Source organism: Dermacentor silvarum, chromosome 10 (assembly GCF_013339745.2).
Source record: "Dermacentor silvarum isolate Dsil-2018 chromosome 10, BIME_Dsil_1.4, whole genome shotgun sequence".
Taxonomy (NCBI): Eukaryota; Metazoa; Arthropoda; class Arachnida; order Ixodida; family Ixodidae; genus Dermacentor; species Dermacentor silvarum.
In genome coordinates, this window is record NC_051163.1 from 60,330,710 (window position 1) to 60,344,680 (window position 13,971).

General features: G+C 46.7%; 1 protein-coding gene across 1 annotated transcript in view; it reads right to left on the reverse strand.

The window, feature by feature from the left end:
- LOC119465755 (probable serine carboxypeptidase CPVL) overlaps positions 1-13,971 on the reverse strand; it is a 30,631-nt gene that overhangs the window by 982 nt on the left and 15,678 nt on the right. The window contains exons 2-5 of the mRNA XM_037726223.2: positions 11,207-11,384; positions 6,141-6,471; positions 1,538-2,024; positions 1-301 (exon numbers count right to left, since the gene is read on the reverse strand). The exon at positions 1-301 is cut by the window's left edge and continues 982 nt beyond it. Coding sequence (XP_037582151.1) covers positions 1-301; positions 1,538-2,024; positions 6,141-6,471; positions 11,207-11,384 — 1,297 coding nt within the window. The remainder of the gene's footprint in view (positions 302-1,537; positions 2,025-6,140; positions 6,472-11,206; positions 11,385-13,971) is intronic.

Below are 13,971 nucleotides of genomic sequence, written 5' to 3' on the forward strand. Positions count from 1 at the left end.
GTCCTCGATGAAGTTGAGCATCATCCTATTGGCCACTTCCGGTTCGTCGACGGCGGTGTAGTGTCCCGCTCGGAAGATAACCACGTCCGTCATTTTTCGCACCCTCACGACGATGCCGGAAACGGAACGACACGTGGGGTACGCCTTCCAGTGAATCGGCTGCGCTTTCCGGAACTCCTCGGCGCCGGTCCAGTTCAGGGACCGGAAGTATTCCTGCAGGTTCCGTGACGGGAAGAGCGTGTCCATCTGACCCGTGTAGAAGAGCACCTGGTACGACTGCAGCAGGTCCTCTATCTCGTCACTGATGAAGCGAAATAGGAGGACATTTCGTCAAAAGAAAGCACACTTGATGAAACTGGTAGGAAGGCTAATAGAGAGTTTTTTTTTAGAATTGGGGACCCAAGACTGTGGGTCTCCAAGCCGCGTTGGGTAGACTGCTCTTGGGTATAGAGGAGCAGTAGAGCTTGAGAATGGGTCAAACGCAGACAGCATTGGGCCGAGCGCTCGGAACGCCGCAGTGGGGATAATAAAAAGGTGCTTGAAAGCAAAAAAGAAAATTTCTTCTTACAAGTGAAAATGAATAGAATGCCCTTTTGAACAAAAAGGGGCAAATAATAAACTTAATACACATAATCACTGTGTTAGTAGTACGAATTAGGTATGCTGTTTTAAGACCCAAGACGCTTGGGGACCCACGCTAGTTTTCGTTTTTCCTTTTTGGGTCTTATGTCCATGCGAAAGCAAGAACCCAAGACTGGTTTGGGTTCTTAACGTGCGCACTTGCGGCCCACAATTTTCTTCGGTCCCCACTTCTAAGTCTATAATGTCACGGAAGTAATAAATGTAAACTCTGTTGTAGCTATGCAAGCTAGTGAAATGAGCTGAATAAAACATTGCTAAATCTCTTTATTTGTGAACTCGCCGGGCTGGAATTCGTAAATTGCAACACGTGCCATAAAGTAATTAATAAAAAATAATTGGTGATTTAGTGATTGTTAATCAGTCGATTATGCAGTTCGATTTCACGTGCAAGTAATGTTCGCTCCTTTGCGTAATCCAGCTCAATGACTAGTATTAAGCTATCTGCCTCAGGCGATATTGAAAAAGTTTGTATGGTCTAGAAACACACACAAAAAAAAGACGTAAAGCAAAGAAAAGACGGTATATAGCGTCAATACTTCCGCAGCTGAATGTTGCCATGCAAACTGATCACCATAACCAAACGAAGACAAGCATACATGCAGTTTAACGTCAGATGCGTTACACCCGCTGTCCACTAGCAACACATATTGAATTTCTCTCGTGGTAGTGCTAATGCGTTGCACATCCTGTTAAGTAATACAAAAGAACACCAATGATTTCCTTGCGTGGATTAGAATCGTTAAACAATGGAGTATTTCACATGCAACAACAGAAGAGAAAAAAAAAAGTAATATCGCCTCTGCCGCGCGTGTTGCACACTGATTTTTGTTGAACGTTTTCACACGCGTTGGCGATGGCATGATTTCTGTCAGAGCGCCGCCGCAAGCGAGCGTACCTGATGTCAGTCAAGTAGTCGTTTTTCAGGTTCGTCGACACCTTGCCCTCGGCCTTCATGAATTCGACGTCCTTGCCGATGTGCATGGCTCGCTTGAACTCGTCGCTCTGCACGTACTTCTCGTACTGGACCATGTTGAGGGGCCTCTCGGAGTACAGAGCGCTCGCCTGGTTGTTGAAGCCCGTGAGCTTCTGGAACAGCGTGGGATCCTTCTCCGACGTGAAGATGGTCTTCCTGAGCCGGAGCAGCGCGGCCAGTTTGCCGATCAGGGTCCTCACCTTGCGTCTCATGTTGGCGAAGTTCTCGGCGAGGCTCTTTCGACCCTTCTTGGTGATCAGCGACATCTCGTAGAGGAACTCCGACGAGTCGGCCACCTTCATGAGGCGCCCGAGGAAACCGGCGCCGAGGATCACGCCTCGAAGGTGCAGCGGGACGTGCGGCTCCTTTCCGGTGTGGATGGCGTGAGAAACACCGACGGAGAACCTAGCTGTGGAACAAAATTGAAAAAAAAAGTAATCTGATTTTTTTTGTCTACTCTTGCAGGTTTGATATCGCTGCTGGGTCAGTCAGTATCTCGGCGGATATATTCGTGAATAGACAGAGGTTATTTGTGCGCCCAATGAAAGTTCCAGTAAACAGGTTTGTATAACCGTTGTATGCTGACCCCCCAAGTGTACACCCACCTGCTGTTCTACGTATAAAAAGTAACTTCCTACATAAATCGGGAATATACAGTGTCGGCTCACATGTATCTCTAATGTACACCGATACGTTAATGAAATGATGAATTATATTCACACATTCCTTCATTTACTTTTTTTTTAATTTAGTCTTTCGGAATGTGCCGCTGGGCGTGTGTCCGTTCTTGGCCAATCATCCAGGATGGTTATGCTTTACTGTCACACAAGAGTTGCGGAATTCCTAAATGTTGCTCGATAACGTGTCGAACTTCTCGTTGCGTAAACCTGCCATCACCGTTCTTCCTTGAACAAACGTCATGCGTCGCCTTCGCACTTGTGACATGGCTGCGCGTATTCGTCTCACACTCTCCATCCACGTGATTTGGAGTTTGCATTTCGGCATTATTCGTGAGAGATTTAGGTCATAAGCATCAACGAAATTGTATACGCATCGTCGTTAGCTGCACTTTGTTTTCATTTCCAGTGGCACGCGTGCCACAGTGGTGCGTGCCACTGGGTGCGTGCCACATATCCAGTGGCACGCACCCAGCCATTCAGGTTGGCGTGAAAGAGGTTCGTCGAAGAACGGCGCATGCAAAGTAGAAAATACCCAGTGTTCCAAGCTGGCGTGAAAGTGGTTAGATACAGACAAGCATATTGCCGCGAACTGGGTGACGTTCCCCCCAAGAATGCCTATACACAAGAGTATATACCATGTGTTTTATCGTGTACACTTAAGAAATATATCTTTAACACACGAAAATGGTAGTTTCGCCCGAAAGCGAAGCATTGAAAGTGACAGCCAGGTTTAGTGCTGTGCTTAAGGCGTCTCAGGACACTGGCGTGACGAGGACCACCGCCAGCGGAGTTTCAAGCGTCGCGTCTCAACAGTGCACGAGAGCAGACCGACGTAACACTGTCGGCATTTTCCAGCGCTCAATAGAAATAGACAGTTTCTCCCGAGGGCAAGGCATTAAAGCGATAACAAGGTTTAGTGCTGTGCTCAAGGCGCCTCAGAAAGCTGGCATGGCGAGGAGCAGCGCATCGAGATGAGGCCGAAGAAAAAAAAAAAAAAGATCGTAGCGGTTCCCACGAACCTGTGTGAATCGGTTTCCAGCGAAGCCTTCGTACCAGATTATGCAAGTGTGCAAGCAAATGTTAGTGTGTTGGATGGATGTGTGCGGTATCCGCGTAAACGCGACCATAAATGCTCATCCCATTTACTACGCACAGTGGACGTGTCTGTTGGGCTTAGATTTTGGGATATTATGTGCCAAAACCATTACATGATTATGAGGGACGTCATATGGGAGGACTACTGACTACGGATAACCTACAACCATGACGTCACCATGACGCTGACGTCATGGATGGTTGTAGGTTCTGTACACTTTCATGGGCGTTGTGTACACGACTGGAGGCGATGCAGCGAAAGAGGATGCAGAGCCGATTTTCTCGCCTGCGCGGCAGGCTTTTGCGCGGCAGGCTTTTGGTGTGCCGTGGCTGCCGCACGGCATCGTTCAGCTTCGCGTTTCCCAAGCAGCATGCTTTCACGTTCTACAGCACTTTTCGTACCGTAAAGAAGACGCGCCTGTTCCGCTTTTCACGCCTGGATCATGGCGACGGTAAGAGCGCCTCTTGGTGGCATTTCGTCGACGGCTTCTGCTGGTGCTCGCGGCTGGCCCAGCTGGCCACCTCTCTCACGCTAGGGCCTCTAGATGAACGTGCTTTCCTTATCTAGAGGCCGTATCTCTCGCTGGTTGAAAGCGCCCCCTGGACACGCTGCATCAACACATTCTAATAGATAGTCGTGCGAGGCAGACCACCACGCAAGGAGAGTCGGGTTAGGCTGAGGAATGTGGCTTGCAGGGGCCGAGTGGAGTCATGGTCGAAGAAATTAAGTCAGCAGTGGTCAGCCGTGCAGAGCAAGGCTACGAAACTTCGCTTTGCTGGCTAGTTTTAGTCTTTCTTCTGCCCACCCGCCAGGGTGGCTCAGTCAGCTAAGGCGTTGCGCTGCTGAGCACGAGGTCGCGGGATCGAATCCCGGCCCCAGCGGCTGCATTTCGATGGAGGCGAAATGCGAAAACGCCCGTGTGCTTGCGTTGTAGTGCACGTTAAAGAACCCCAGGTGGTCAAAATTAATCCGGAGCCCTCCACTACGGCGTGCCTCATAATCAGAACTGGTTTTGGCACGTAAAACCCCAGGAAGAAGAAGAATTACTCTTTCTTCTGCCAGACGTTCTAGGCGTTTCATAACTGCTGCAAACCTGTGAATAGGCGGTTGGCGGTACGCATTGAAATTTACATACGGCAGCGCTTTGATGCGTGTTTGTTGGATTATTGGTTTCGAAACCAACCCTCTAAGAATAAGAAATTGACAGTATACTCTCCTCGTAGATCATTCATAGTTCCATGCTCTCTCTCTCTTTTCTTTTTTTTTTTTGCGAGAAGAGAAGAACCTTTTTATGTAAGCGAAATACGCACGATAAGACAGACAAATGTGGGATCTGACAGTAACATATTTCTTTTTTGCTTGCACAATTTCTTCGTGTTATCTGAGCAGTTTTGGCTTTCATCATGAAGGAACATTCAAAGCGGTGGATCCATCACTTAGCCACGCAGTGCCGCGTCATGCTGGTAATGTCACATCGCAGCAAAATACCACATTTTGCGAGCATACGACCGAGCACACAATGCGCGCTGGACGTGGGAAATAGCTGTATTACAGCGTAGACGTAGCTGCAGCTGAAGGCCAAATAATGTAGTTCGGCGTGAAAAAAAGAATCCTCATGCCGTTAATTATGAGAGGGCCACAACCACGGAACTGTCTTGACAAGATACCCACGCTAGACATATACGTGTATACACTCTGGTGGTTAGTAGACAACACCAGGCGGAATCCCCATTGAAAGCATAATTTCAACAGTGACTTGGCTGGATTTCAGGGGCAACAGTGTTCTAGAATATTCTGCGCATACCGTACTGGAACCCTGCAGAATCCCGGCCACGGCGGCCGCATTTCGATGGGGGCGAAATGCGAAAACACCCGTGTACTTAGATTTATGTGCACGTTAAAGAACCCCAGGTGGTCCAAATTTCCGGAGTACCCCACTACGGCGTTCCTCATAATCAGATCATGGTTTTGGCACGTAAAACCCCACAATTTTTCTTTTTTAGAGTCACATTAAAAAAAAAAAGGGTAAACTTGGCGGTAATGCAGTTCCACTGAACGTGAAAGCTGGGGAAGTGCGGAGCATGTGATTCATCGGTGTTTCCGTGGCGTTTATCTTGTTTTATCTTGTGTTTAGCTATTCTGTTCACGATGTTGGGGTTTATTTGCCGGCGCTGGCGAGCAACTTCAGCTTCTCGGGCGCGCACCGTTTGATCAGCCCTGCGTAAGCGCTGTCTTTCACGGGCGAGCGCTCCCGCTGTAGCTCCAAGTATACTTGCTGCTCGACGTCCACGGCGAGAAAGAGCCTCCCGGAGCGCGAGAACGGCTCTCTTCAGCGCGCCCTAGCGGAATCTTTCCACTTGTGAGGCTGTGGCGCGCCCTCTCTTGACTAGTTTCGGTATCAGCTTGGCGTTTTAGATCGAATTTTCATTAATTTGGGTTACTGAATGCGTTAATTCATGATGTTTTCCTTATTTTACATTATTCTATACTTATTTGGTTTAATTTTATCCATTTTTAGGGGAATTTTATGAATTTTTTTCTATTTGGCCACCCGGGGTTCTCTAACATGCACCGAACTCCAAGCGCACGAGCGTTTTCGTCCCCGCAGAAATGCGCCCGCCGCTAACGGGATTGAACCCGCAATCTTAAAATCAGCAGTGCAAGACCATACCTGCTGAGGTACCGCGGCGAGTTTAACGTGATAGGACGGCTTGTAGAGTGCATAGATACAGGTCTCAGAAGCTCTCACCGCCATAAGACTCTCCTCCCACGTAGAACGTTCGGTTCGTGTACTCGGGAAACATCCTGATGAACTGGTCGAGGAAATTGAGCACACCGCTGGCCACGTCGTCCAAGTTATTGGCGTATCCCAGCAGGCTCTTGGTGAAGCTGAAGCCGGCGCCCACCGGCTGGTCGAGGTAGACGACGTTCACGTGCCTCTGCAGAGAGCTTCGTCTTTGGAAAAGGTGGCCCTCGTCGTCAATGCCGAGGGGTCCGATCTCGAGGAACTCGCCGAATAGGGACGACAGTCCCGGACCACCTTGAAGCCAGAGGAGAAGCGGGTAGGCATCCGGGTTTTTCTGTAGTTGAAAGAAGAAAAAAAAATGACCTCGGCGTCTGCGTGATGAATGAATGACCAACGAATGAGCAAATGCGTTTGTCATCGATAGATATAGAGGAGGGAGAGGTCAAACACACGCGTCAGTGGATGCCGTTCTTCGGAAATCCGCACGGTTAGGATAACGCCATGTAGCCATTACCTATGAAGCTTGCGTGAGTAGCTGTGGATGGATAGATTTCGATAAGACATTTTCGCGGGATAGTTGGCGCATTTTCGCTAACCTGATGATTGCATGCTTGATTTGGTAGTTCAGGCTCGTCTTAGTCGTGTTTTCTTGTATAGTTTGTCTTTACTTGGGACATCATGCTAACAAGAATGGATGAATCGTTGCATGAAATTATTATTTCAGTTCGTTGATCATTTAGTTATTCAATTGAAACGATCAATCAAGAAGTTATCAAATTTCGTTACTGAAAGTCAAAGTACCAATTTCAGTGTTTGAGGGTGACAGCTTCCAGGCACCGCGCTCCTCCAATAATGCTGCGCGGAGAACCAAACGCGAAGAATATAGAGGCAGATTTGTAGACACAGTAACGCTGGCCTGCACGAGCCAAACAATTAAGCTCTGCGCAAGCCATCATGTCATCGAGCGCCGTCTCCCATTGTGTTAAAGCGAAACTTTACAAAAAGTCTAGGGTTTTACGCGCCAAAACCACGATATGATAATGTGGCACGCCGTAGTGGGGGACTGTGCGCTAATTTCGACCACCTCGGGTTCTTTAACGCGTATCCGATACACGGCGCACGGGAGTTCTTGCATTTCACTCCCATCAAAATGCGGCCCACGCGACCGGGATTTGAACTCGCGCCCTTGGGCTTAGCAACGCAACATTCTATGGTCACCACGGCGGGTAAAGCGAAACTTTTCGCCAGCTCACTGCTGCTTGATATCCGCCGGTCGGTCAGTATCTCTCCGGTCGTATTTGTGTATATGCATATCAGCACAGGCCTACATATAAGTAGAGCATGTTGATCGACAAAGTAGTGCGAGATAGTGGACGTCTGCTCTAAGTATAATCAGGCATTGCATCGCGCCATAAAGCCTGTTCATGTATTCTAGCGTCATAGGTGTCTCGAAAGCACACAGGCTTCTTCCAGGAAAAAGCGCATTATATTTAACGGCACATTTGCTTTTCTTAAACTGGGCTGCCCAATTTTTTAAGAACAGCGCGTGTGCCGTCGGATGCTCCGGCTTAAATAACACAAAATATTTGACCAACAAAGCAGTGCGCGTGAGAGCACTTTTGCTCAGCGTTTTCAAACAATAAATTAGTTCATAAAGCCGATAAGTACTTCGTCCAGTCATACGCATCTGTAAAGGGCACAACCCTCTCAATGGAATAATGCATAATTTTCAATGACTTCTCTTGCCTTAATATATATATATATATATATATTTGGGCCACCGCATTTCTAAGCCACGGGGTATGTGCCGGAGCCATACAGGTATTTCATGAAAATAGACGTTGCATCGGAATAAAATAAAGACACTTGTACGCACCACACTATGTTGTAAAGTATTTAATTTTAACTAGGTTTCTGCGTTTTCAGATAAATAGGAAAAACTCCGAAAAATTCCGGAGAATGCTCGCCGGAGAAATTTTTCCGAATTTGAATTTATCCGAAATACCCCGATTTCAAGGGGACGTCGCAGTGAAACATTCGAAGATGGCTTTTGTTCCTCAGACTTGTCAATTCATTTCGCCGCGAAGACCTCAATGCAAGACATCTCCAGAAAAAGCCAACGCCAAAGCGGAACAAACTGGACCAGACATAGAAAAACGTAATCGAAACACGTGTCCTTGCTAAGAAAGTGTTCGTTTTGCGCAAGTAGATGGGGAAGGACACAAACAGAGCGCTACTCGCCATGTTGCACTCTCCAATTCCGCGGTGCTGCACCTACTTTCCTATTTGTCAGAACACAAACCATCAATGCGCGCAGATTTCTCCTGGTAAAGCTAGTCCACCAAGTCTACCCTGTGGTTCCTGTGCACCTGAATGCTTTTTGCTCTGTGGAGCAATGAGATGCTAATGAGCTCCGTTGAGGAAGTTGATTGCATGTTTGACATTCTTGATGAGGAAAAGCAATCTGACGCAGTTGGTTCTTTTAGGAAGTAATACTACACTACGGTTGAGAAGTGGAAGCGTACTGTCGAAAGTACATTACCAGCGAACTGCAGCGTAACAGCGATTTATCGTGGTACTGGGTACAAACCACAACGTAAAGACAGATTTTTGCCCCCGAAGTTTGAGACTTACTTGCCAGGGTTTGCCCTAATTGTGCCAGGTAACAATGATAGCCCCCGACTTGCAGCATACTTTTTGCAATATCAGGCATATGATGTGAAATAAATTGTTGAGCCGACGGTGTTTTGGCGCATCCATTTCCATGCCATAGCCACTGCTTTCACGCTATGCATTGGATCTCCTAGCATTCCCAGTACCTAGGGCGAACGTCGAAAGGGCGTTCTCGAACTTCCATGTCGGGAACTCGGGAACAAGAAGCGTGCCCCAGTTGCAGATGCAAACATTGGATTGTGTACGTCTATATATTAGGACAAGTCGTAACAGGTGATAATGATTCTGGTACCAGTTGCTCAATAAAGATTTTTCGTATACTGACAGTTTTCTTGCATTACAGAATGATTGCCTAAATTTTGGAAGAAAATTATGTTACTTATGTGATCGTGAGCAATTAATATCTATCTCTGGCATCTATTACACTAAAAAAGTAATTAACATCGGCGTTACGCAAGGCTCAATTAGGGGTCCGCTTTTATTTCTGCTATACAATAATGACTTTCCACAGTGTCTAACCACATTATCAGAATGCATCTTATATGCTGACGACACGACTCTCTTATGTTCGAGTAATTCTATATATATAAGCAACCTTACAACATCCCTTATTGCAGAACTTATTAACGTTAGTACATGGTGTGCTAAAAATAATCTTTTGATAAATCCCTCGAAAAGTAAGTTTTTAATTTTTAATTCTAGGTCGATAAACAACATGCAAGTTATGCCCCTCTTTATAAAATTCATCTATCAGATGATTGCTCCTTCCTTGGTATCAAGATTGATTTCCGCTTAAAATTTAATTTGCATTATAATGAGCTGCAGTGGAAATCTTGTTATGGTACTAGGGTATTACTAAAAGCTAGATGTTACTTTGACTTGACTACTTTGATCACCTTATATTATGCATTCATTCACAGTCATCTAAATTATTGTATTGCCTCCTGGGGTCAAACATATCATTGCCACCTTTCTTCCCTTCAACATTTACCGAATCAAGCCATTCGCATTCTCAACTGGAGCAACCGACGTTCACATGCTACTGATCGGCACCGGGAACTGCATATACGAAACATTGACAATCTAATCAAATTTATAGTCTACACATTTGCTTATCAAGGAATTAAAGACTATAGTCTTCTGAAATTATTCTTATCCAAGACCTTACGAACTCAAATATTACGCGCTTTTCCTCCAATAAAAATGTTATACTCCCCAAGGAGGGAACTATGGTTCTCAAAGTGTAGGATTTGTTTTAATCAAACTTTGGAATTATTTGCCTTATAACATTAGGTGTGCCTTTTCTATATCGTCATTCAAACATCAGCTTCGCAATTTCATGTTTAACCTATAGCACCGTTTATTGAATATGTCTTTTAAACAAAACTTCAACTCTGTCGTTTTGAATACTGTTTGCTTCGTTTCCTACTTCAGATTATGCCTTATCCATATTGTTTTATATTTTCCATTGTATTATTGTTTCGCCTCAATATGTATTTGCATTTGTATTTGTATTTTTGTAATTTTATATTTCGCTGCTTTTCTGCTGTTAAATAGTATTTGTGTTTTTTTAACATTATCAAAGGTCCCCCTACAGTGTTTACACTATGGGACCTTTTTCTGTACTAAATATCTATACTTTTGTATCTGCACTAAGTATTCAATAAACTTAAACATAAGTACAACCCAGAAAGCTCTGATCTTGGGGTGTGTAACCGTATTGTAAATTCCAACGTACCAAAAAGCTCTGAATTTATTACAAAAAAAAAGAAAAAAAAGAACTCAGAAGGCCACGTTCTGAATTAACTCAGAAATAAACTCTGAAAACTCAGAACCTTATTTAACCACTTGAAGGCTTCGCTTATATATTACAAGATGTGGATTGAATCTGAATAATATTCTTTTGTTGTTGATGTGTTCTCGAAGCATGGGACATTCCTTGCGGGGGGTGGTATTCGTCGCGCCAATTATGACGCATATTACAGCAGAATAAGAAATACTTGAGAGAAACACATACAACCAAAAAGAAAGGAAAATCCAATTTGATACATTCTTCTTCACCAAGCTTCTTGTGCTTTGCTGTTGCCTTATGTGTAAAGACACCAACAGAAATATGGCCTCGTTAAGATCCTAGGCGCGCGCACGTTAATGGTGGTTACGAACGACCTGACACTTCTTTGGGAACAGCTTGCTGTTGTTTTGCTCTTGTCTATACTGTATACCTATACACTGTAGAGAAATATGAAAACGCCATCACAGAAAAGTGCTCGGGGTTACTGCTTCGAAGTTGACGTATATTTGTCATTGCTGCGGGTCGAATCTGTGCTAGTCAAGCACACGTGCTGTCCCAAGGAGAGTATAGTGGACCACAGGTTGTTACCGTATTAAATACGCACCAGGGCACGAATGTGGACAAAGAAGAGGTTGCTTTTTTTCCACTTGTCGATGGTGATGTAGCCGGAGTGCGTCTCTGCCCCGATGTGGTCCTCGAACAACTTCACTCGACTCAAGTTCCTGGCTAAGTCGATCTGGCCCGCTTGGATGTACGGCGTCAGATAGAGCGACTTGTAGTCCCTAAAATAGGATGAACATGGCGTCATGATCGAATTACACTATTTTTTAAAGCGAAGCTTTCTTTAGTAGAACGTTATTGCAGGCTATTGCAGGCGAATCCATTCTATCCGCAAGCAGTGTTTCTTTCCTCACTACCGTACAGAAGCGCATGCGCCAAGGGGCGCTTTCTGGTTCTTTTTCGTTTTATTACCCCCGCACTGGCGGCGCCGCCGCTCCCGCGAATGCGCGGAGGCGAGCGCCATCTGGTGGAGCTCGCCCAGGAACCCAGCGGCGCGCGCGGCGGGCGTGCTCTTCTGTGATTGGTTGGCCTGTTGGGCAAGGGAACAGCCAGGCTGCAGGCACGGCTTTAAAAAACGCCGGCAGATCCCACGCCCTGTGGGTATCGATGTTATGCGAAGCAGTGTGCGGGGAGCCTACCAAGTTAACGAAACGACCATGAGAGCACCAATACGTAGGTGACTGTTTCATGGCCTACATGACACGCATGTCACGCCATTCATGTCGTGACTTACCATTTATGTTCGCCATACAAGACTTGTCATACTATGCCAATTTTGGTAAATACCAAGTTAAGGAAACGACCATGAGAGTACTAAGACCTAGGCGGCTATATAGATAGAGATAGATAAATAGATAGATCGATAGATATATAGATAGATACTGTCAAAGCGGCAAATGTTCGCCAAGAAATGCTTCGCATTTAATAGCGAAGCATTGACAGCGATAGCTAGGCTTAAAGTTGCGCTTGATCTCTTCAGACGGTGTCCCACCTATCCATACTCGAGAGCGTCACGTTGGCGCGATGCAGCGCGCAGATCAACTCCCAGCTGCGTAGGAGAAGCAGCGCCCAATCAGCTACCAGGCGTCTCACAACGTTGTCGTGATAAGGAGCGTCGCCAGGGGGCGTTGCGCGCGTTGGACCTGGGTGGCGCACGAAATGAGACCGACGGGAAGGCATCGGCGTTAATGCGCGGCCAGTGAAGTAGTAGATGACGTGAGGTTGACGTTTACTATATCCGTTTCGTTCGGAGCAGTGCATACACAACAGCAGTTCAGCCGATACGCTAGTTGCGCTTATACAGTGGCGTGCGCACAAAGCTTATTATGCCAGCAGCTCAAGGCAGAACGCTGCCTCGGCTCCGCCACCCAGGCGATTACGAGCGTAGCGTTGACGGCGCGTTGACTTCGTCGTTTTTGCGGCCAAACGGCACCCTGTGTTACTGATGTAGGAGGCATTGCTCTGACCCTTCGCGCGCTAGCTGCGCATGCGCCATCGAGCGCGGGACCGCACGACAACGGTGGCACCGACGGCTTCTTTTGGGCTTCGAGCGTCTGGGCAATTGCTACCACAATAAAATAAAATTAATTGCAAGTAAATAATTACTTGCAATTTGTTAGGTAAAGTCTGACAGTACTAGCTGCTAATGGATTGAGTATGCTCTTGCATGCGCCTTATTCTGTATACAGTAATATCACCTGTATTATCACGTTATTGCACTTATTTAATTGGGCTTTGAGATATTTCAGACTAAAACGCTTTTGTTGCTGGCGGACCGAATTGCAAAGCCATTCTCGCGATTCGTTTTGTCCCTGATATTGAATAACTACTGATTAGAAACTCGCAACCTTTCCAGAGCAATTGTTACAGCTTTGTTTGGGATAAGGAAGAGGTTCACGCTCTGCATTTGGCTCCAAAGCACTGCCCGGCTGTCGGAGGCTCACGGTATTAACGCCTTAATTTCTGGCAGGCCAGATCACCTGCCAGACCTGTACGTAACCCTGGTGGGTTTTGCTTTTTTGTAGCGTTAGCTACACTGGCCTAGCCAAGCCCGTTTCGCGCGGCACATCAAGAGCCGTGCTGCGCATGCGCAAGGATCAGTGATTTCACACGGCTTGCGCACCGGAGCCACCGCAGCCGGCACATCTCGCGCAATCCGCCGCCGCCGCGCGCGACTCACCGCCGCCGGTCTGCGCATTCCAGAGGAGTGACGTCGTAGCCGTGGTAGACGCACTGGCGCCGGCGCGCGCTCGCTGTGCAGTCACCGTCTGACACTGCGCTGGAGCCGCTGCGTTTCTGACTGGCATTTGCCAGTGTGGTATAGCCATGGAGAAGGAGAGCGCAAATGCTGCTCAACAGCGAAGAAGAACGGAGAAGCTTGACTCATCGGATCCCGAAGTAGTTGCCTGGCAATTAGCGGTTGAGCGTAGGAGACAACCAGGAAAGCTAAGAATAATCAGCTGAACCTTTGCTAACGCTACGTATATCCTGGCATAGCCGAGCTAAGCCACTGCAACTTTTTTTTTCAGCGAAGCTTTATAGGCTCACAAGTTTCGGCGGTGGTGTTGGTGTCACGCTGAAAAGTGGGCCGACCCTGGCGAAAGTGCCGAAAGGGTCGAAGCTCAATGGCACATCATCATCATCATCATCATCAGCCTATATATATATATATATATATATATATATATATTTATGTCCACTGCAGGACGAAGGCCTCTCCCTGCGATCTCCAATTACCCCTGTCTTGCGCTAGGGTATTCGAACTTGTGCCTGCATACCAATGCAGGCACAAGTTCGGCACAAATACCA